This window comes from Folsomia candida, unplaced genomic scaffold (genome assembly GCF_002217175.1).
Source record: "Folsomia candida strain VU population unplaced genomic scaffold, ASM221717v1 Fcan01_Sc007, whole genome shotgun sequence".
Lineage (NCBI taxonomy): Eukaryota > Metazoa > Arthropoda > Collembola > Entomobryomorpha > Isotomidae > Folsomia > Folsomia candida.
Genome location: NW_019091199.1, coordinates 5,142,575 through 5,167,736, shown reverse-complemented (window position 1 = coordinate 5,167,736; position 25,162 = coordinate 5,142,575). Strand labels below are relative to the sequence as shown.

The 25,162-nt window shown below is 38.4% G+C and overlaps 1 protein-coding gene across 3 annotated transcripts in view; it reads right to left on the bottom strand.

The window, feature by feature from the left end:
* LOC110852669 overlaps positions 1-25,162 on the bottom strand; it is a 74,094-nt gene that overhangs the window by 8,961 nt on the left and 39,971 nt on the right. For 2 of the 3 annotated variants that reach the window (XM_035853574.1, XM_035853575.1), the window contains exon 4: positions 998-1,099. In XM_035853574.1, coding sequence (XP_035709467.1) covers positions 998-1,099 — 102 coding nt within the window. Of the gene's footprint in view, positions 1-997; positions 1,100-24,553; positions 24,600-25,162 lie in introns of all 3 variants that reach the window. The other variant, XM_022100778.2, reaches the window with a different exon arrangement.

Here is a 25,162-nt window from a genome sequence, read left to right as displayed (position 1 = left end):
CAAAGCTTCATAAAATGGTCCCCAACAATGCTTGTAGAGAAAAACGTATGCACTTCATCAACTAAAAATAGATACTCCACTCCACCACCCAGTATTAAGGCTAATATTTTATGTAAATTAAGTTGTACTCTTTTTATTTATGTCCCATGATTATAATGGTTATAAAGTCTTAACAAGCCCTTTTTTCTCGCCCAATCCCTAAATAAATTGACGACTGTATGTACAACTTGAGGGAGACGCTTTGTGCATTTAACGGGTGTAACAAATGAGACGTTTTTATACACTTTGTGATTCCTGTAGTTTGTACGATACGAAATGTATCACCGATATTTCCAGAAAATGTACATGGCCTAATTTTATTTTATCTACGAATCATCTAATTGCTACTTTAGCTGCTCTGATGAGATAATTACCACTTGTTTCGACAACACCTTGGTTTAAAAAACTGTTCCACATCTACATCTACATGTACCGTTTAGTAGTTGTATGTAAAGGTCTCATTTTTTCTCATAAAATTAAACCCTACTTGTTGAAACTTTCAACTTGAAAGACACGATGATTCAACTGCCTGGAGCAGCCTATAACCTTGTCTGTTGTTTGGCCTTATTTCATGGAAACTGGAAGTTGTTCCAGTTTTCATTTTCACCCCGAGTGTCTCATCTCGTGTTGTAAAATGTCAGAAATGAAACTTTTTTAGGAACACATGCTGATAAAACAAGTTGTCCTGCTTGTTCTGTCTCAACATTTCAGCTCGATAGACACATCTCGGTGTTTGTAACTTGTCAGGAAAAAGGTTGATCTGTTCAGTTCAGTCATCAGTCCGCCTCTTCCTAGACAAGTTACTACGCGTATGTAGATAGGTCTGACATTTGATAACATTATTGTAACATTTCACATGCATCAATCGAACAGAGTGAGAACTGCAGACCAGTAATTAAGTAATGGTTCTCATTTTTTTTAGAGCTACATGGAAAATAAGAGATGAAAATCAACTCACCCGTCTCCATCGCCAAGAAGTCTTCCATGGATAAGGACGCCTTTGTGTGACCATTTCTGGCTCGTTCCTTCTCATCTCGATAGACTTGGAGTTGGAGGCAATCTGTAATTCAGGAAAAATATTCATAAAAATACATGAACAGCGTTCATTCAGATATTGTGATGGTTCAAAACGATCCACAGTATGGTTTTACAGGCCAAAAAATTAAGGGGGCAGTGGATGCACACAAGACACATTCTTAGAATAACAACTTTGAAATGAAGGACGAGAATATCTAGGAAACTAATTATCTCGAAGATGCATGTAACTCTACCCTCGGAATTTCGAGCTTATATGATACTTTCTCATACCTACATAGTTGCATATATTTCATCATCATTACATACATACACCTCCCTCAAAAAGATGCCTTCTTTCCTGAGAGGCTTCTGTTGTTCATCCCACTAATAGAACAAAATGATGTCAAAGTGTCACCCAAGTATTTCAATTCGTGCACGCAAGAATTCCAATTTGAAGGTGATTGCATAAGAAATAACAATTTTAGGGTTGCGATGATTCTCTGCGATGATTCTCTCTGTAAAGAATAATAAGTAAAGAGCGGAAAGAAGAGCACCGCTTCGTTCGGTGAGATGACACGACGCAGTTGCATTTTAAATGGAAACGAATAAGGGTTGCAGCAGGATTTTATATACTTTACGCTGTTTCTTCTCTAAATTATTGTCTTCCTTCCGTTCTGGGAGGCCTGCTTGATCCTTCACTTTTACTACGACACGAGCAAGGACTACGATGCAAAAGATGCAGATGCACCGCACACCAGTAAATCTAAACTTTGTGAAGAGCATTATGAAGATAAGATGCACTGGCTTATCCTGTAATGGAGGGAGTTCAGATATTTCCCTTCAACGCAACGCACGCATAAATATATTTATTACATCAAGTTTCCAGTTTAACCAAGATATATGACTTCAACTCGTAAAAGATGCACAATTTGCGCAAGAAAAGGACAATAAGTTTGGGAGGAATTTAGCGATAAATTCTTATCGTCGAAACGAAATGAGGACATACATCATACACATAAATTCCCACCCTTTTGACCGAATTGTGTGATGATTATCAATTTTTTAGCAAAAAAATGTTCATAAATTGAATTTATGAAATCCAAATGCAATACATGTACTTGTCCGTTTGATCATTATGATCAGTATCCCGCAGTAAATCATAAATCTGCTTCTGTATCTCGTATTCCATCTCGATTTCGAGTCAGGAGTGGTGGTGGTGGATATTTAACCAAGAACTAAAACGCGTAAGGAAGCAGAGATTGAAACCAATTTTCACAGAGATACGTACTCATCCTCAGCATAAGAAGAATACGGAGAATCATTTGACAGTTTGTTGGTTCGGTCGGTGTGAGATTTTCGTCTCTGGAGTGAACGGCAGATAAATGGGAGAATAAACTGAACTGAAGCAAACCAGGGAGTGATTTATCATACGGAAATCTTCAATTTGGACCTTTTAAAAGGAAAGAAAACACCCTTTTCTTCCTTCTCCCGTCTCAATTTTCCAGCACCACCAACCAACCAGCCGAAGACTGTATATGCATCATCTTATCAGCCTTTAACACACAACCTCATCGTCATATTACTGAACCGTAACAGATAACAGAGAAGAAGAAACAAAGAAAGTCCAGATTTAACCCTTTTATGATATATGCAGGAAAATATTATGAGGATTTTCACAATTCTTAAAAAAAAATATATTGATCTTTACATATGAATTTCTTATTTTTACATTTTATCCCGTGGTGCCTGCAGCCAGCAGACGTCAACTTTAAACAACATGCGATGATTTGAATATGTTGGTCATAAAAAATCCCCCTCAGATTGCAGACAAGATTGAACCCTATAAAGTAAAACAAATAAATGGGGTAATAATCCCAGGTGTATTTTAGGTTTATATTTAGATTTTTAAAAGGTTGGGGGTATTTCTTCCGCCCCTACATAAATTCCAGAAGCAGATTTGTTTCTAGAAATGGGAAAAGATAAGCTGTTCTTCGTGTCTTGTTAGTGAATTTTGTACATTTTTGGGTTATCTTTTGTCAAATCGGGATCAACTGAATGGTTTCGTGTACTCTTGTGAATCGCATAGTTTTTAAATTGTGCTTGAAAACTTTCTCAGTAAGCAAAAATGATCTGTGCGATGGTTCAGATTAACTCATTAAGCATGAACTGCATACATACCATTATCATAATATAGGCCAAGATTAGAACAGTAGTATCATTAGGCCTTTAGCATTCAAAATTCCGGTTCTTAAACATAGATTCTTAAGAAACTTAAGAAAAAGTTGTACAAGAAGCTTGACTGGAAGTTTGGACGACAAAGTGGAGACAATTTTTTCACATAGAGAGATGAAATGTTTTCCTTACTCTCGTACAGGTTCAACCAGAAAGAACCCTCTCCACTTTACATTGAAATTCGACACAATGAAAGGATAATTAATGGTCTAAATTACAAAAAGGAGTCAATTAGGTTCCCATAATTGTCTACATCTGTCTCATTTCTCGTAATCTCATCGTCACTCAGACAGAAGCTGATTTTTAGTTTTAAAAATAGTATACATCAAATATTTTTTTAGACAAAAAAGAGACTTCCAGAAAATAATAAGTATGGCTTAATTGTACTTGGCATACATTTCTCAAAAATGTCAATACAACCTTCGTACTTAGGCAGTAGGCACTTCTAATAAATCACGATTGTAGTCAGACCCAAAAATTAATATCAAGTCAAGCAGAAATGTTAATTAATCCTTTTCCTCATTACTTATACATATTACATAACTTGTGATGGAACACAACGATACGACTGCATTGGCTGTAACTGAATCCAACAATCTCACGCACTTTCTCTCTTGCAAACTAAAATTGGATGGTTTCCTCATTTCCGTGATGCAAATATTTCATTTATAGAGCGCCACCACACTCGACTCGTTTCTATTTTACTTTAGGAAACTTGCTGAAAAGCAAAGTCGGTCTGTTGCAAATGAAATTATATCATCCATCCAACCCGTCATTTGGTTGGTGAAATGTTGAAATGGAAATTAATCCAGGCTTATGAATCGCACGAGAGAGAGAAAGTGCTAGAGTCAGAAATTGGTTGTTTCAACATACCATTTTGAGTGCGGTTTCGAAATTAGTATCAAATTGATGTGAGTCCGGGTGTAATGCATACTTACTCAAAATGAGAGAGACTACAACTCAAATACTTGCATAATATGCAGATACCGCATAATTTTAGAGAAGCAAAAAGTCTTAATGGAACTAGTAATGCACATGTAATGCAGTCGTGTCACCGCTGCACTTTCAGAAATTAGGCAAGTTCCTACCTAAAACGAGAACTAATTGACAATTTAGTTAAACCAGGCCCGATTTGAGAATTTTCTACGACGCTCTGAGAATTTTTCTGCCCCATAAAAGTACAAAATTCGAGTGAAAAGTTAAAGCTTAATGGTTTCGCATCCATAAGTTTGGTAGAGAGTGGATAAGGTACTTATGTACACTGTATAAGGTGCTTATGTAACTTAAGTGATCTCAACTCCTGATGAGCAACTAATTCTAATTTAGGACATCCATTAGTTTCACAAAATCACCGATGGAATTACTCGTTTAGGTCTCAGGTGCACTTTTACCAGCTCGAATAGAAAATCTCCTTTATTTTATGGATTCCTCGCCCAATTTACGATTATTGGACAAATTACTTCATTCACACTCGAATTTTTCCCCCCATTAAATTCTGCTCAAGAGGAGATGCATTTTCTTTCTATCATCGGAAGGAAACTCGTCGCGCCACATTCTCGACGCAATGAACGATGTAATGGTATTCCTGTAGGCCTGATTGTATGAAGAATCCTCCAAAATTCTACATCACCCCAGAAAATTGTTACTGATGCAACCGATACAATCAAATGATAGGAATGGTCGATTGTCAATTGTCACTTTGTGCGTCGTTTGCACCAAAAATTTCTATTTCCGATCTTGATATTCAGTTTGGTGTTGTGTCAATTTAGTGTTTCGTTTCTTGCGAGTTTTGCTACATTTCTTGCACTGGAAAGCAAAGAAACGCAAGAAATGCGAGGTGCAAGAAACTGGGAGAAAGTGCACGAAATATGCGCCATCAAGCCACGCGCCGTATGAAGTACATTCGTCGTCGGGACGTAGTTTCTTGCGCTTTGCATTTCTTGCAGGTCAAAATACCTGCAAAAAACCACTTTGTTCCCGTTATTTCTTGCAAATAGTAGTGATTACTTTCACCCGAAACACTGTCTACATACATGTACGGGAATTACACTAGCATTTTTTTGCCCCACCAACCACCAAGCATATAATAATATCTATACGCCATCGGATCCCAACCAACACTTGGCAATGACATTTCATTCATTCGTGTGCATCGTGGAAAAGAAAGTTAGCTTGGGTTAGAAGAAGGGGAGGCTTTCTCCTCTCACGTTATTTTTTGCCTTTCAACCGACACAAGTATATTTTCCCCAAAGATGGGCTGGGGTTGTGGGTGGGTGCAGCGCACTATCTTTTACTATCGCAATCACATCTCACACTAAACTCGCTTCACTGGAAAAACTCTCTTTTTGGAGAAAGGATCACCGCACTTTGTATGAGAATAGGATTGCTATACAAGGTTCACATTTTACCATCTTTGATGGGAAAATCGATCCCCCACTTCCCCTTTTTTGGGGGGATTTACTTATAAAATAATTTTGGTTAAGTCAGTTCAGCACGGTTGAGAATGTTACTTTTAAATTTGTCTGTTAATTACAACAGTACAGAATTTTCAATCACAATACAGAACGTTGTTAGAAAGTATTAAAAATAATAGAATACTCAAAATAAATTCCCGTTTTAGTAAGGTGAAATTCTCGGATAAGCTAACTTTGCATTGCATTACATAAGAAATAGCACCCCAACCATTCAAGCAGCAGCAAATCAATGATCATTTCTTTGAAAACCCCAACTTTCGGATCAACTTTCTCCATGAAGGCGTTTCAATATAATTTCAATTTCTTCTTGTGGCTTACACTTCACTATCAGCGTTGCATTGCGTTTAATGCAGTTTACTAACGCATTATTATCCTGAAATTATCCGATTGTGCAACATCAGGCACAAGTACTGTCAGAGAAAGCAGGACATATGTCGCGTCACAAGAAAAACTGTCCCAAGCAGTGTTACTTGTAATATACCAATGTGTATCCGATTTATTTTCAGCAAAGGAAAAATCATCATCGCACTGCAACTGCACGAACGTCAGTGACGTATATATAGTGATTTATTTCACTTGTTCCGCCGAAAGAATTCGAGTAATTTGGTGTAAATGCAATTCGATTCATCTTTCACTGTTTCCTTTCCTTCTATTTGTGACGGGAATCAAGAAGATTACACAGATATGAAGAAATCCGAGTTCAATCCATATCCCGGTTCGAGAAATATCTGTACCTATCCTGCTGGCTCAATCAATTCAGTAACCACAGAGCACCAAACCAACAACACACATCCATTCCTTCCGATCCGAATTGCATTCAAGAAAAGCAGTAACAAATGCCAACAATAACAAAACAGTGTATAAATGAGATTTCTGGTGCAGCAGTATTCGATTTTATATACCATCGCCCTTCTCTGATCCCGGAATAATAAAAGTAAAAAAGTGAAGCATTTATCTCTGATGCGTGATGATACATGGTACCACACGCGGAATGATATCGTTCCCATTACTCGTCCTATTATTGACTTGACACTGCTGCTGCTGAGCCGTAGACTGGAGGAAAAAGAAAGGAATGACACTGGCATTTCCAATCTTGCTCCCAAAGTCAACAAACGTGGTGGATAGATGTAAGTAAAACAACGTCGACGAGCGACGGGCTTATCATCCGTGCCAAGGAAAGATAATAAAGCACCACAACCAGCGATTTCCTTGTACGGTAAACTGTTATTGTTGGGAATAAAAGTAAAATGTTTCAGCTTCTATGTACATATCTCTTCTAACAAATCGGAGGAAATGTTTGGAAAAAGGTGTTCAGTAAAGGTAAAGCTGTTATCAAAAACAAAAACTTTGGAAATGTAAAAACTTGAGACAAGATGTATGATAAACAAGGGCAATTTATTATTCGGGTGCAAGAAATAACGGGAAGAAAGTGGTTTCTCGCAGGTATTTTGACCTGCAGGAAATGCAAGGCGCAAGAAACGACGCCAGTCGCTATACTTCATACGGCGCGTGACTGGATGGCGCACATTTCTTGCACTCCGAGTTCCGAATTTCTCCCAGTTTCGTGCACCTCGCATTTCTTGCCTTTCTTGCTTTCCACTGTAAGAAATGTAGCAAACCCACAAGAAACGAAACATTAGGAACATGACGCTTAAAATTTTTACGTGCATAGCGCTATAAAAATGACACGTACTATTAATCTAATATTTTCCTTAATTTATTCTACCGTCGTTAAACAGACAAGCTAAAATGTCACCATGCACTAAATAGACACATATTGTGTTCCCAGTTCAAACTTGAGATTGCTAATCTAAATTATGAAGCGGAGAGTGTGGAACTTTGAGATTGGATGTGAATTTGATGGGCATACTTTACCTAAAAGTTTGTATGAAACAGGGTCAGGCAGGGTACTTTGTAAAATTTGCAAAAGTCACTTCAGTCGGTGTGGCACTTGCTAATCTGATCTTACATCTCCAACCAGTGATGAGAAAACTTTGGTTTAACAACATCTGCCAATTCACGGCACGTATCTCTGCAGATGGAATTTTGGTTTCTCCAGTGGCCGATGAAGTCATGGGGACAGAGGGACAATGTCCCCACGGTTATTCGATGTCCCCATCATCTGCCCACGTTAGATAAACCCTTCTCTCCCCCATCCAACAATGTCAATGTCCCCACATGTCCCCACCGCTTCCGCGGCCACTGCTGTCAGAATAGTGATGTGAGGGAGTCGTCATATTATGACAAAGCAAAAAATTATCCCATTACACTTATTATGGTCAAACTTATCTGTATGCGGGATGTAAAACAAACCTCCTAACAAGACAGGAACCAAATTGGCTACAATTCTTTGATTCTGCAGATACTTACAAGTCATCCGCGTATAAAAACGGATATGACAGTCAGTCATAAAATTCTGACGTTGGGAGCCGATCCCATTGTGTCGCGTGTGCCCAAGAGAAGAGAAGATGGAGAAGAATGACTTGGCACCGGAAATGTCAAACCAGGGCCAGACTGTTGAATAAGGGAATTTGTGTGGAGAGACAGTTGAATCAAAAGGTTATGTTATGATGACATCGACGAAAATTGGCTTGGCTTGGCTAGAACAGAAGCTAAACCTGTGATTCAATCTGTATTAATCGTAAGTGCTGAAGAATTGGTTATGAAAATTTGGCATATCGACAAATACGATTATGCATTGAGGAGAATCCATGTTGTTAATGTAAGACTCGATGACTTGTCGCCAAAGTCGTAAAGATCAGCACATTTGTAATCATTTCTCGACTTTGGGGATTTTGTTTAAAAATTCTGGGCGACAAGTTTGTAGAGCAGGTCGTTGCCAATTTTTAAGAAATATACAATTCAGATTTTGACAACTTTGGAAGGAGGAGATCTCAAGTTTAAGGAGCCTACAGAAAAATTGGAACTTATCGAAACTGGCTTTAACTTTAACTTAAAGAACTCACCGAAATTCTATTAATCAACTCACATCGTCCAGAAATTTAAAATAAATTCCCATAGCTCAGAAATGATTAAGAATGTGTTAATTTTAACGATTTTGTCGATGAGTCCGACGTTAAATCTGCTCAATTCCGAAGCCAATAAAATATACTTTATTCTCTAATTGCAAGAAAGAGTAAAAACTTGATCAACACTGACTTTACAACCATACCCGACATTATCATTCAAATCGTCATTACATAAAACTAACAACCCATCTTTACTTGATTGCCATCACAGTCATAAACCAGCCATGACAAATTACTTTGTTTGCAATAACGTTAATAAACATGTTTCATAAGAGTATGATTTTATAGCTTTTCCCATCCAACAACAACAATGCTTCATGGAATTGCCCCCTGCAAGGACTTCCAACCGAGCCGATAATGATGAAACATCAAAACGCATCCTAATAAATATTCTGTAATTGCGATTGTGACTGCGATACAAAATATCGAAGTAACAAATAGTTACAAACCTCCATGTAAAATATTAAGAAACATTTTTCCAAGTAGCGTTTAAACTAAATACATTATCCAGAATTATCCCAACTTCCACGATTCATTCGTCGCCAACAAGAGTCAAAATGCTAAAGTAAGAGATTCAACACAATGGAAAGATATAAATCAGCCGTAAATAAATGATTGTGTCACGTCACCCTTAATTAATTCTCATTATTGGATTTCAGCCTCTGGAAACCAGACCCATAGTCAATTTCATGGGGCACATGTGTAAAATCCACCCACCACTCTCACAATAATTTTCTACGTATTACGTACACGATATTTGCTACTGCATGACCATTCTAATAAACCGAAAAGCAGTTTTCAATTTCAACCAGTGCTGCTTAATAAAATAGTGGTTTACATTCGACAAATCTCCGAATATACCCAGCTTCAAAATTACTATCACTGGAGCAATATTCATTTAACGCTTTGGATTATGTATCTGATACACATGCAACTGCATGGAATAGGGAAATACTGTACAACATAATCTAAACTAACGATAACGATGATACATAAACCCCTCTGAGAGTAAATATTCTGGGGAAAAACTACTGACTCTGAACAAATATGAGTCGTCAAATCCCTTGTGGGTTTTACTTCATGGTTACAAATCGATAAAGGAAACGACCCACCGATTGGGAACACTCCGCTGGATAAATAATCTCTAAATGAGCTACATGCATTTCCAAAAATGTTGTATTTTTGCCAAATGCTAAGTTCGTGTTAAGAGGGAGGGATAACATTTACAAATTATCGTTTGTCAGAGATGAGTTATTTATGTGTGCTGCTTGTGATTCAAAAGAGTTGATTTTTTTCAGAGACAAATGGCAATCACGTGGTAATCTAATACATAGAATTGAAATTGATGTATCAAATATGCCGACAACAAGCATGCATTGATTACTCGTAACAAATTGGAAATGTTGGGTGTCATGTCATGTCGTATTTGACATCGGCTTTCAACCTGTCGTCCGACACTCTCGCTTTCTATCAATACTTAATATCTTCATGTGCAAGTTGCAGTTTTTTATTTGACTTTTCTATGTATGTATTTACATAGAGAACTTTTCATCAAATACTTTCTTAAAAGCAAAGTTTACTTGAATGGCAAAGTCATAACTAATTTGCGTTATCAAACTCGCACATAAATGGTGGCTGAGTGAAGATGCACACTACGAAAAGCAAAGTTTTTGGCTGGTTGAAACGGGACTTCTTCCCGATTCTCTTAGAATTTTGTTGACAAGTTGACACTTTGAGGATGACATTCCCTGCACAGAACACGCCACTATTCACCAACCTGAACCTCTCCTTCCTGTCTCTTATTCAGTCAGGACAGGACACAACCAACCACAAGAAAAGTGATACTAGTCCATGCAGGATTTCGGTAATGTCACCAAACCAACTACAAGTTCAAGTTCAGGAGGAGGAGGATTTGGTTGACATTGATTTCTTCCCTGCCTCCGGGTGTTGACAAGTATAAAGAGGAGAGAGAAAGACAACTACGAGAAATTGCGGCTGATCGTTTACCGCACTGCAACTAAACCTTGCTTCTTAAGAAAAGTGAGGATCAGAAAAGTTGCATTGAGACCAATTACTTACAAAGGCGATGGCGGTGTAGGAAATTGAAAAATTCATTGTTTTCTTGTTTTCACAAGAGAGCTTGAAGAAAGCTCCGAGACAAAACTTTCCAGCATCATTTGCACCCACGAAACACACACCGGCGTAAAAAAAATGAGAGGGTTGACGGTAAGCAAAATTGCAGTGACCATGCAGGCATCATTACGGAGAAAAAGGCGTAAGTGAAGAAAAGAGTGGAGCGTGACACGTCACGAGGAAACGAGAACAACTGCAACTTTCACACTGTTCATGATATGATACCAAAGTCTTCCATTTACCCCCTTTTCATTTTCTCTCAGTCTCTGGAATAAGGAAGGAAGGGGCAGAACTTCGATTTTCTAGGGGGAAATCCGCTGAATCATGATGACATCATTATGACCGTATCGCATTACCATTATAATGAATTGGTAATGAGTGAGTATTGCGTGGGGAAAGTGAATGCAGAGGTGACTGAGTGAGTGAATTGTCCTGATCGTCGTCAAACACCTTGTGCATACATTTTTTACGCTGAGAGGTAGTAGCTCGTACTACCGATTTATGCGTACTGCATTTTTCGAGCTTGTTCCGCAATCAAGCTATTGAGAATTATTTTATGCATGCATTAATACGTGTTTCCCACATTACACAAAGTTGTTCGTTCTTCTTAAACTATGATGAGGACAGTGGCCGCGGAAGCCGTGGGGACATTAACATTGTAGGATAGGGGAGGGCCGGGTTTATATAAGATGGGCAGTTGATGGGGACAACGAATAACCTTGGGGACATTGCTCCCCTGTCCCCACGCTTCCGCAGCCACTGGATGAGGATGATCTAGAAAGCATCATTATTTAGTAGGAGCAAAATGCGCCTCCTCCTCCCACCCTCACCCACCACATGGATGTACATATAATATCTATTCGTGCTCATCTCTGAACTTTGTGATGAGAAGAACATGTCTTCAGGTCATTCATCAGCCAGTCTGTCAAGTTGTTATGCACGTACATGGAAGAAGAGGGGGAGATGATGATTCAATTTGGTAATTCAGTATTATTTGTTTCGGATAGAAGATCTCCTCGGCCGTCTTCTTGAAAAGGAAGAAAAGCCAGCCCCACAAACAGGGCAACCCTTCCTCCGCCCCAACAATTCTACTAATGATATTAATTTCTTCCTCTGCTTCGATCCTCCATCATCGCGGACTATGAGCCTTGTTTCTGCTATGTAGCCTTTATTTCTGACTGACTTATTATTTCATGAGATGAAACGTGAGAAGTTCTATTTGAGTTGAGCAACTACGCAAAACAAGATGACAAATGAATTCCATTATTAAATATTGAAATCAATTAAAAATTAATGAACTTCTATGTATTACACTGAATCCGGCCAATTATAGAAGAGGCCTGATGACGAACTTTGAAACGAGTATGACTTTCAAGTGTTGACAAACTTTGAGGGGGAACAGAAGTATTTTTTTGAGAACTTTAGGAGAAAAAGATTTTGTTTTGAAACATGTTTTCGAGAAACATTCTGCCCTATAAAAAATCTATGTATTTTGGAGTAATAATATCACCTCGGTAAAGTTTTCACTTACGATGGAGGTCTCTCAACGTATGCTCACAGATTTTGACCAAAGTATTGTCAATCGATCACAAGTAAATTAATATGAAATTTTCAAACAATGCAAATTTGTCAACTTTAGGGTTCGTTTTCTCCTCTTCGGATGCAAATATCTTCGCCAAACATGACCATTAGGAGATCGTGTCTTTCGCAAATTTCATATTCATTAAAATTGTGATCGATTGACACTAGGTTGGTCAAAATTGGAGAGCATACGCTAGGAGATCTCCATAATTCCCTAATTCTCAGTCATTTTTTTAACCAACTCGTGAAGATTTCCTACCTCCCTTCCACCAATTTCCTTCATCATCCTTCCGACATCATTAGCTCTTGTACATTAAATTGTTGTCTCACACTTTTATAATTTTCGCTCAAGTAAGACATCCACAATAGGTGAAAAAGTTTGGATGAGTTTTATGGAAATCTTGGCGCAATACATACTTATTACTACAGAAATAATGACAAGTGTCGTGAATTGGTACTTTCGTCAGAGGGAGAGCACCTCGTTAAGCCTAACGTTTTCCACTTGGTCTCCCTCCTCGGTTTATGAAACGTGCATTTTTACCGTAAAGTTGGGATGTTCAATTCATTAAAATAAATAAGGTCGTTATATACAAGCCATCCAGCCAGAGGAGGAGGAGAACTCTTACCTGTAAATAAGAAAATGTCAAGTTGTTAGATTTCGAATTGAATTTTAACATCACACCACATTTCCACTTTTCATATTTTAATTTTAACGTATGTATGTATTCAATTATCGATTGAGAGTGCATGCCCAAAAAATGAAATATGTACACATGAGTTGGAGAATTCTATGAAAAGATATTTAAAAAATAATAATAAACATCCACCATTTGTACACCATGCAGGCGACCATAAAATTCCATAAACTCATAAAAAGCACTAGTCGTGCTGTTTTTCTATTTTTTCCCCATATTTACTACTGCCGGTAGTATGTATGTGAAAGGTATAGTATGTTTTCACCACAAGCTCAATGTAAATTTTTTTTGACCGTGTGGCGGCCCCTTAAGAGATACAAGGTTGCGGTAAAGAGCATTAGGACCATTTCGAAAAATAAGGATAGGACAACGCGAGCCGTTTTTCGAAATTTTGAAAACTTTCTTAAATATCCACTAAAACGTGTTTTTGCGACAAAAATTACTAAATGTTATCGTGAATGAATTGGGTGCGAGATAGAGAGTTGAAGGAAATTGCAATTATATCCACAATTGATCTGGCTACAACATTAATTTGGCGATTTTTTCGAATTAAAGCCTTCCTGAGGCGCTAAAATTCAAAATGTCCAATTTTGGGTCACTTCATTGTAAACAGTGTACAGCCTAAGTGATTCAATTTTTTGAGCCAATCTCGACGTAATATTGTTCCTTAGATGTGCGAGGAGGTGCTTTACCTAATAAATTTTTGAAATTGGCGTAGGAGGAAGAGTAGTTGAATAATTCACAAAAATTGATTATTGCATCAAGTTAACCAAAAACAACGTCTCTTTATTCTATTTTTTCCACCATAAGCTCAAATGTCGGGGCAACCTGAGACATTTGGCGCTATATGTGGAACATATAGTATGTTGTCAGGCACTCTTATGGGAAATGTCGGGGGCTCGTACAAAAAAACGGTTGGGCGTAAAGAGATGCCGTAAAGTGCATTAGATGCCTCTCGAAAAGTTTTAAAATGACTTTTTTCTAATTCATGGTATCTTGAACCATTTTCAAGAAATTCAATAAAAACCGATTTTTCGGTTTCGAAATCATAAATGTTTCGCTGAATGAATTGGGTGCATAACACAAAGTTGTATGTAATAGCAAATATGTTCATAACCGCATTATCTATAATATTTACTCGAAAATTTTTTCGAAATAATGCTAGGTACAGGCGGTAAGTTCAAATTTCCGAAAAATTTTGCAATTTCGGCTACCAATTTCTCCACTGAGCTACAGCCTAGACGATACATTTTGGTAACCTAAACTAAACGGGATCGTATTGGGGAAGGTCCCGGCTAGTGCCCTCGACTGATTGACTTTTTCGAAATAAGCCTTGGTTTTTAAGATATGGCGCGATTTCTAAAATTAAAATCCATAACTCATATTTGGTATGAAAAAATAGAAATTTTCAGCGGTTTTGCCGCATAGCTTGTATTAACTCGGAATAAAACAAATGGCTTGTACGAGCGTTTTAAAAGGACATAATGCGGAACTCGCTTTCCCCGTCAAAGCATTTTTTCCAACTCTTCCGACACCAAACTATAAAGCTGACGATATGGTAGTAGCGTATATTAAGCAATGCAACCTAAAATTCCAGACTTTTCATGAGTGAACCTAAGAATAGATATTTAAGGGTTCACATTCTGGTCCCGCACATTACGCAGAAATGTGAAATTAAATAATAAATTTACTTTATGGGGAAACAAGATGACATTAAAACTTTGGTCTTGTTAGAGAAAAAGGATGAGATGAGATAAAAAAAGGTATCACATTTAAGTTCAATTATGGCCACGTAATAAAATCACACCAAGTTGGGGAGACCTCGAAATCTCATCGTCCGTAAATATGTAGTATTTTCCCGTATATAATACGTACAGTGCATCGGGTGCAAGTAACCAGTTGCAAGAAATAATCGGAAGAACGTGGGTTATTTGATCTGCAAGAAATGCAAGGTGCAAAAAACTACTTCCGGTCGCTTTACTTCTTCCGGCGCGTGGCTGTATGGCGCATATTTTTTGCACTTTCTCCCAGTTTCATGCACCTCATATTTCTTGCGTTTCTTGTTTTGCAATGCAAGAAATGTGAGTAGCAAACTCGCAAGAAACGAAACACTGAAAACGTACAAATAGGTACATAAACATGTGCATTTTTCTGTATTTGTTGCTAGTTTGCCATCATTTTAACAAATCGCACAATATTTTGCGTTTATTGAAGCAATCCAAAACTAGAATGAGACTCCCCCGAGAACGGGATTTTGGATGAGAATGATGTAATTCCAATTCGAATCTCAATTCATGTCCAACTTTCTCCTCTTCCGGCGTGCTCGTTTTTGTGCATTCTAATAACAACTCTGGCCAGAAAGAGAAACACATCGATAAGCATTCCTGGCACGATCGCGCCGACAAGTCGAAAAGTATTGTTTTCTCCCTTCGTCTTCTTCTTCTTCTTCTTAACTCTGATGCTCTTAGTTAACTCGGATGAAGGAGAGCGAGAGAGAGAACAAGTTAAGTTCTCCAAGACAAAGAAAAGAAAGTGAAGTCAGGCAAAATTCAATCCAATGATGTGATTCTGCCAGACAGGGCTGAACAATGTAAGTAAAAACTGTTTCGCTTCTGGAGGAAACAATGCTCGGTGAAAGCAGATGGTGGCAAGAAACGTTCCCCGTGTTCTTCTGTGGTTAAATGAGATCTTTCAGCCTGTTCGTTCAAGTGTACAAGCTTAGATAGGACTCGTATTGGTAGGTACGGCTTTAGCATTTATTTGATGGGGATGAAAGTGCTCATCGTTTGGGTGTGTGCATGTTGTTGCATTTAAGATGTTTCTCCCTCTATTTTGTGGTTTCTAAAAGTAGGAATTGTTAGCAGTGTTTCGGGTGAAAGTAACCACGTGCAAGAAATAATGGGAAGAAGGTGGTTTCTTGTGGGCATTTTGACCTGCAAGAAATGCAAGGCGCCAGAAACTACGCCCCGCCGCTGTACTTCATACGACGCGTGGCTTGATGGCGCATATTTCTTGCAGCTTCTCCCAGTTTCTTGCACCTCGAATTTCTTGCGTTTCTTACTTTGCTGTGCAAGAAATGTGGTAAACCCGCAAGAAACGAAACACTGATTGTTAAAGTTGCTGGCTGGTTGGCTGGTGGGAGAAAGTCGTTCCGAGATCTAAGCGATGATAAGAATGTGTACGGGACAGAAGCGACTATTTCATTAGTATCAAATGTATCAGTCTACAGTATATTATTAATTCGCTAACTTTCCCTTTCAGGTTTCCTTCCCTATCCGACGGGACGGACGACCAAACCAAACCGATGATGACGCCCAAGTTGCCAACCGATCCGACACCGAGAAACTACTTAAGTAATCAGTTACTGACTGCTACTGCTTGCCCAGCTTGCTTATGTACGTTCCTTACAGATAATTTTCTCTAGGAAGTCGTAATGTAATCGAAAGGAAGGGAAGTGAGTCTTAATTTTCATTTTATCTTGTACCATCTTCCGTAATAAGTGGATTCGCATGAGGTTAGTAAGTAGTCCACTATTTCAAGTCAGAGGGGAATCCATGTATCTTACGTAGATACTTGGCTAGCTCGGTCTTCTGCAGCAGAATTAATTAAATTTTGGCTTCTGTAGGGTAATGTAATCCACAAATGTAATTAATTTAGCGAATAAATTTTTAACCGTCGGATGAGATTTTTTAGATTAAAACGGTTAAAATGTAGAGGTGGGCAAAATACTGCGTAAAAAAATAAAGCATTTTGAGCTCGGTTCTTCCCAGGGTTTGGATTTCCAAAACTTTTACACCCACTAAAAGACGGCAATTTACGTCGAAAGTCACACAAAAATACAGATTATGCGAAGAAGCGTACATAAATCGTGAAAACGATGTATTTTGACAGCGACAAAAAGTTAATTTCTTCAATGAAACCTGTATTTTCATACGACCGCTGTCCATGCAGATCTTCGTCTTTTTGTGGGTGTAACTGCCCTGGAAATCCAAACCCTGCGACGAACCGAGCTCACAACCCTATACATTTTCACAAAGTATTTTGCCCACCTCTGTTAAAATGTACTTGCATGCTTATCTCATTCCTAAAAAAATGCTAGAAAAGAGATGAAAGAAAGTGTTGGATGTTTTCATTTCAAATGAACATCCATCCATCTGCCTGCGAAACCGGAGCTTTTACCTACATACAAGCATTCCAACTAACACCGACGAGTTCAATGAGGTGCAAAATGTTTGTATTTAAGTACGGACGGACGAACGAGGAGGAGACTACGCTTAAAATCCAAATAGCTTTTGAGCTGAAAAGGGGTGTGGATTCCGAAGTGAAGGATGTTCAAGATCAAAGGGAAAACTGAAGTGTGGACGTGGAGCGAAGGGAGGATTCCCTGAAGGATTCCACTCAATAATATATAATGCCCCGTCCCAAATACAAATATTTTACCCGACTTGTGAATGAGATGAAATATTGGGCTCATAGATATTATCCTTGGCTTTTCTACAGTGCCATCCTTCCTTTTTTTGCCTTCAGGCCCAGATCTTCTGCACGCACATTAGTTTCAAGTTGAAATATTGAATTTTCTTCAAAAAGTAAAGCAGCACTTCCTCATGAAATATGGTTCGAGTTATACGCTTAGTTAGCACTGTGAGCTCGTCTTGGTTTTCATTTTTCATAAAGTCTGTGCTAAGTAAAGCACTCCCCTCTGAGCTACCCCATCAACAAATGATTAGTTTTCACAAGTCTTCACTCACACGATTTGCTTCTGGTGGTAAAAATATTTCGAAATACTAAATGAAACGAGCAATCATCATCCAGTTATTTTATTTTTATGGGTGTCTCAATAAATGTTTGGACGGGTTTGCATTAAAATTCTATTGCAACATGCGTATCTATGCATCCACGTGCACTTTGAAATTGATGAATAATTTATGTATTGTGTCCCAAGAGGAGATTGGATAGGAGGAGACGTGTCGGTGTTTTTGTGAAACGCTGGAGTGCCAATCTCCTCGTCGATTGTGAATGTGCATCCAATAAAATGCAATCCACTGAAACTGACACTGGCCCAATGCGCTTTTATTTGTCGATACAAATCAGCCCAAGGATTGTTTAAATAAGTAGATGGGATAGTAATAAAAGAAGAATAACAACACAGTAGAATAACATGCATGCATATAAAAAAACATGAATTATTTTCAGAATCACCAATAGAATGTGGATCTTTGTAAAGGGGTGATATTTTCATAACGCCAAACTTTACCCAAACTAAACCAACTGAATAAATAAATCGGAACTACTCTGAATTCTCTTGTAGAATTGCTGATTTCGTCAAAATTAATAATTCAAATCAAGGCACTTTTTTCATTCATGGAAAGATCAATAACGCATATAACGTCTTTCTTGATAGTCTAGCACTGATGGCGGAAGCATAGGGACAAGGATATTGTCCCCCCAGCAAAATCGTATCTTGCTCATGTTAGCAAGTCCCTCCTGTTCCAATCCCACAATGTTAATGTCCCCATATGCCCCCCCCCCAACTTCCTACTATGCCGTCATGTCTCGTAAACTTATTTCTGTCACTTGACAGTTACACAATTAGAGGACAGACGTTCCAGTTCCTTCCAATTTTAACTGGTTTACATTGTACGTTTCAGATTCAATTTGTATTCACGGCATGTCGCCGAATAAATCTTTTACAAAAAATGTCTCGGAAATTGGACAGGAGAACCAATCTCCCCAAAAGTAGAGTGTCCAAAGAATGAAACTTTCTTCCCATGAAGGACTCGTAAATGACAGAAGAGTGATACCCCGACGGAGGACAATGTAAATGTTATGGACACGCAAAGAAAGAATAGAATGCTAGCAGTCATCAAGTAAAAAATGACATGAAATGGAACATGAAATGGTCAATGAAGCCAAAACCTTCTCGAGATGACAGATAAATGTTTGGTATGAAATGTTGTTTTGTCATTTTTGATGCGTGTGTCATTAAGTAGGTTGCTTAAAAAATGTATTTGTGCTGTCTTTCGTGGTCGTGGTGGAAAATGTCCAGCAAGTCCAAACAAGTCTTTTCTGCATGAAGTATTACATATTTCTATTGAATTTAGGATTAGTGTGATCTGTTATTCTTCACAGTTCAGAGAAATGCTAATGCAAGCCAAAATCTCCTTGTGCATAAACTGCATTTATTTATGCATCGGACCACGTTAAGACTCCCTGTCATCGAAGATTTGTAAAAGCTCTATATTTATGCACTTTATTTATGTATTTCCCTTCCCGATAAGTGAATTGAAATCGGATCTTTGTTTATTTTGTGTCGCAGTAATGCACCCCACGCCTCCGAGTCCACTTTTCATGCAGTCATTGGTGATTCCATTCTTGTATGTACGTTGTGGTTAAAATGTTGTAAATTCTCCCTCTCTGCAAGAAAGATTGCCATAATAATTTACTATTTTCACAAGGAAAAGAAAAGGCACAGTGCATCCATACATATGCAGCCAACCGCATGCATCGAAGAGCAGCGGCCGCAGAAGCGTGGGTACAGAGGGACAATATTCCCACGGTTATTCGATGTCCTCATCATCTCCCCATGTTATATAAACCCATCCCTCCCCTGTTAATGTCCCCACAGCTTCCGCGGCCACTGTCGAAGGGGAAAAGATGTCCAAGAAACAGGAAGAAAAGAATGTATCACGTCCAGCTCGTATTTCGAATCATCCGACATGAAGTGGACCACTTGGTTCGAAAATGTCAATGAATTTAGATCTCTCTCAGGTTTTTGGGGAGTATTTTTTATTATATTATTTCACACTCAAATGCTCCCTTCCGACCCTTCTCACATCCAAACTTCTTCACGTGAGAGAGCCACTGCTGCTGCTACATCGTACATAAATAAGCACATACGATGAGCACTTTACTGTCCACGGATGGATATGGATGTCATGCAGGGCAATGTGATGTGATGCAATTTGAACCCAAATGCATACGAGTGTGGGACCCACAAGGGCTGTTCCGTATTAAAAATTCCGACTGCATCAGCACTGAATTGCACGAGGAGGGGAGAGGGCATGTCATACTCAGCGTCAGCAGAGGAGGGTCGCTCTCTAAACTAAACTTTTCAACGAAAGAATTTTCAAGGACCCATTAAATACGAGGAAATACAGAAATGTTTTCCTGATACCGACTTCCTAATAAAAATCAGACCGTTTTCTATGGGAAAGTGAAGATTTACTCCGTATGAAAGTGTTTCAGTTCTTGCAGTGCAAAGCAAGAAATGGGAGAAATTTGAGGAGCAAGAAACTGGGAGAAAGTGCAAGAAATATGCGCCATCCAGCCACGCGCCTTGTGAAGTATAGCGCCGGGCGTAGATTCTTGCGCCCTGCATTTCTTGCAGGTCAAAATCCCTGCATTAAACCACTTTCTTCCCATTATTTCTTGCAAGCGGTTGCTTTTTGCACCCGAAACACTGTACATTAAGTCAAAATATAATGCTTTGGTATCATGAAAACGACGAGGTTCTACCCAACACAGAGGAAGTTGCAACATATTTTTTTTACTTGCAAATTTTGACCATGTTCATACATAAATGCCAACTTTTGTGGACCAGGTGCACGCGCGTCGTCGAGTTAAGAGTCTGGCAGAATATTGAAACCGAAGGGAGCAGTAAATTGTAAATCCTCTCTTGAAACGAGAATTAGACCCTCATCTCCACTTTCTCATTCTAATTGCACCATTGTGCCCTTCCGTTTTCATCCTCTTATTAAAACGCGTATAACACAATTGACTCAATTCCGTCCATACTGCCGTTTGCTTCTCAGGTGGAGAGAAAATAAGGGTCTAACAACCGTAAAAAATGACATGAGGAGGGTGACGATGACATCAACTGTATATATAATAAAAAAACCTACTCCAAGCAACTTTGCGGGGCCTTTTAAGACGGCATTATTACATAAAAGCCAGACTCTAATGAACGATTGGCATATAATTTTTAGCCCGGACTAGGGCTTATGTAATCGACCTGTCCGTCTGTCTGTCTTTCCATAACTCTCGAAGGAGTAGGCTGAATTTTACCAAATTTGATACAGACATGCATCTGGGCATCGACCGAGTTCGAAGATGGGTTAGTGTTTCTCACGGGTCGGGTTCTTGCAAATCCGAAACCCGAACCCGAACCCGATGCCACTGATCCGAAACTTGAGGGCAACCCGAACCCGAAGAACCCGAAACCCGTTTGCAACGATCCGAACCCGAACTGGCGGATCAAATCCGAAACCCGAACCCGAAAAACCCGAATATATTTTAACTTTAAGGGGTGACTGGCTTTTTAGCTAAAAATTCTTTGGAAGGTTTCAAACAAACAATACTTCTGTAAATATGACCGAGGAATTATAATTAAGCACATTTCTGCATAAGTACATAACTCTTAATTCCTTGACCATAATAATGCAATCTCAAAAAATCGACCATGAATAATGGCTTTCCGTGACATTCAGAAATTTTTAAATCAGTTGAAAACTGAAAATCATTTTCAGTTTCAAGTTTCCAATATTAAAGTAAGCTCAAGCTAAATATTTTGCAAATTTTTGATAAAAAATATATTTTATTTTAATATTCAAACCATAACACTAATTGAAGACACTTGCGAAAAGAAGTTACGACAATTAAAAATTTGAATTATTTAATGAATTACTGCAGCATAACCGTCGTAGCAAGTTTGGTTAACACTTTATTTTCTTTTTTAATGTTTTCGTGTTCGTTGTGGCAAAAAGTTCTTGTTGGTTCGGGTTTCGGGTTCTTAGTCGGAACCCGAACCCGACCCGAACTCGAAATTTTGGGATCATATTTCTCGGACCCGAACCCGAACCCGAAAGTTTCGGGTTCAAAAATTTCGTATCCGAAGCAGGACCCAAACCCGATCCGAACCCGAAACCCGAAGTAAGAACCCGAACCCGTGAGAAACACTCGATCAAAAAACATTTAGACCAATGAGTGGTACCCTGGACACGACTATCACCTCGAAAGTATCCCTTGTTAGCTAACTTTTAATTTCAAATTCTTTGATGAGAAGCCACTAATTGTAAGTATTACCGTGCCGGATTTCATGTTTTTAACGCAATTTCTAAAAATAGATATGGATAACCGCATCAGATATAAATTTTACCAATTTCATTTCATATTGTTCCATTAAGACCCATTTGCAACCTCTCTCCCAAATTTCACTTCGATATGACGATTTTGAAAAATCAGTATGGGTCACCCCATAGGGTCCATCAAGATTAAAATTTTTCCAACCTAAATTCATTTTTGTCTGTTACAATCCACTAGCAACCTTTGTTCCAAATTTCAACTACCTACTACAAATTTTAGAAATCCGTCGGGTCACCCTATCGGGTCTCCCAGGTTTAAAATTTCTGAAACTCCACTCCAATTTAAACGCTTTGAGGTCAGTCGCAATCTTCATACTAAAATTACTTAAAATTATTACTATAGATATTTCTCAAGCTACAAATATTTTACTTACACTTAAATAATTTAACCTGCTCTTTAAAGGTTCTTGGTAGTTAAGGGCAACGCATTTGGATGGAAATGACCCCCACCGGCCAATTACTTGACCGATCATGCCCATCTCCGAACTCATCCTTACTTTTGACCCGAAGATGAAGTGTGCAAAATTTCAAGTCGATAGCTTTTGTTTAAAGAGAGTTATCGTGCGCACAGACGGACGCACAGACGGACGGACAGACAGACATCTTGGTAAATCTATAAGGCCATCTTAAAAGGCCTAAACCGCACATACATACGTACGAACGTTTGATTGTATGAATTTACTGCGTGCCAGCTGTCGGTCCCTTTTTCAAAATTTGAAATCAAATGGACAATATTGTGCGCAATGTTTGGGAAAACTTATTAGCATTTCAATTCAAACTTGGGTGCAGAGCGGATCAAATTCTGGTCTGGTCCGATTTATCATGTGTTTAGACACACCTTTTCATACGTTTATAACATGTGTACTATGAATTCGAGTAGTGAATCCAAAATATATAAATTATATATAATCATGCTTAATAAATATATAGTTTGATATGGATTGATATCTATTCATCAAGATTTGTGTACATTTGTGTACAGCCCGACCGTAACGTGTAACTCGGTGTAATTTCCCTTCCTGGCTGATGACATAAGTAGATTTAAACTCATTTACTTTAAATTAGCCTGAAATTGGGAGACAAAGGGATTCCATTTTAATCACTGGCTTTATTCTAAGGACTCAAGTGGCTTCTGGCACGGACAAGTTGAGAGTGAAAATTAGAATTGATCTTAATTCTGCGGATTGCTTGTTAAAATGTCCCAACGGATGAATTAACATGACACTAAAGAGAGATATGTATTCTGACAAGGATTTGTGATCAAGAAGTTCAAAATTTAGTAAGATATTCAATTAAGCGTTGGTATTTACTTAAGAAAGAAAGCATGTCTTATGTATAAATACGTATACCAAATCCTTGTACATACCTCAACTACGGCTACCTTTATCATATCATAATGAACCCCACATTGTACCGTAATGGGCTTCTTGTCGAATAAAACATCCCTAACACGACCCATTGTTCTGCATCCCGACGTTGCTGCTAAACTCCATTTAAGCAACCCCCCATGGAATAGTCGGTTGGGGCATTTGGTAAGAACGTGCCTGACACACAGAACAGCTTCATACATACGAATTTACGTACGTACGTCCAACGAGGGTCAGGGAGAGAGGAAGACAAACACTGACCACATTTCCAGTTTCGAATTGATCCAACTGGACGGCAGGAGCAGAAATCTCCCCAATTTTCGGACATGCTGAGTTGAGAAAATGCTGGGAGTCTAAATGCAAGCATTTAGGCAGTCCCAGCATTTTTGGCTGCCTGTGGTCATTCATGATCTCGACTAAATTATTCCTACCAAGCTTTTGTATATTCTAGTGAGTGGAATGCTGACGAGGAGTCCTTGGATTGGATCCGATAGAAAATGAAGCCTTCAGGATCTCTCTCAATAATCAAATTACTAACCACGACGGGATTCTCGTCCTGCAAAACCGCAGGTACGTACGCTTGATTGGAACGCTACACATGTTTAAATAAAATGAATGGGTAGAAATTCCACCGCGTTCGTTCAGCGTGTGATATGGATGAAAGTACAATTGACGTGTGAAATGGTGCATAGATAATTAAAAGTGGTGGTAATGATTGACAGAAGAATTTGATGTTACACAAGAAGTAGGTACCCACTTGGCACTCGTTTATATTAATTAACTTGGATTTCTGGGCTCCGCCCACCTTATTCTTGTGTAAAAAAATATTTAGGTGTAGTTAATTACCTGCGACAGGTGACAATTTAGTTACAACTGCCCATCGAGATTTCCACTGAAAGTTATTATTTCAATTATTTATAAATTAATAAAAATAAATAGAACGATCCAGATTGACCAAACCAAGTTGACAGTTTTTAACACTTTTAGTACTGTTATTTAAATATAATTGAAGCGTTTTACACATATTTACTACCACTTATGCATACACTTTTAGAAGACTGGTAACAAATCATTACTTATCGGAGTACATATTTGACTCTACCGGCACTGGTAATAACGGGCATTACCATTTAGTAATGTTTGTGGCAATGAAAAATTTACCCCTCAGAAACAAACTACTACCTCTCCGGTAGGAAGTTATTACCAAGTCAATACCAGTACAGAGTATATGTACCTGACTCTACCAGATTTTTAACAGTATACTAACAAGAATTTCTTAAATTTTAAAGCCAAGCAAGCAATCAAATGATAAGTAACAAGGTGAAAAGCGAAGGACAGACTTTCGCACGAGTTGCCCATTTAAATGGTTCATGAATGAAACAAAGGATTCACTATTAGCACGATACTGCCAGCGTCTCTCGTCTCGTCAGGAGAAATGTCAATTTATCCGACATC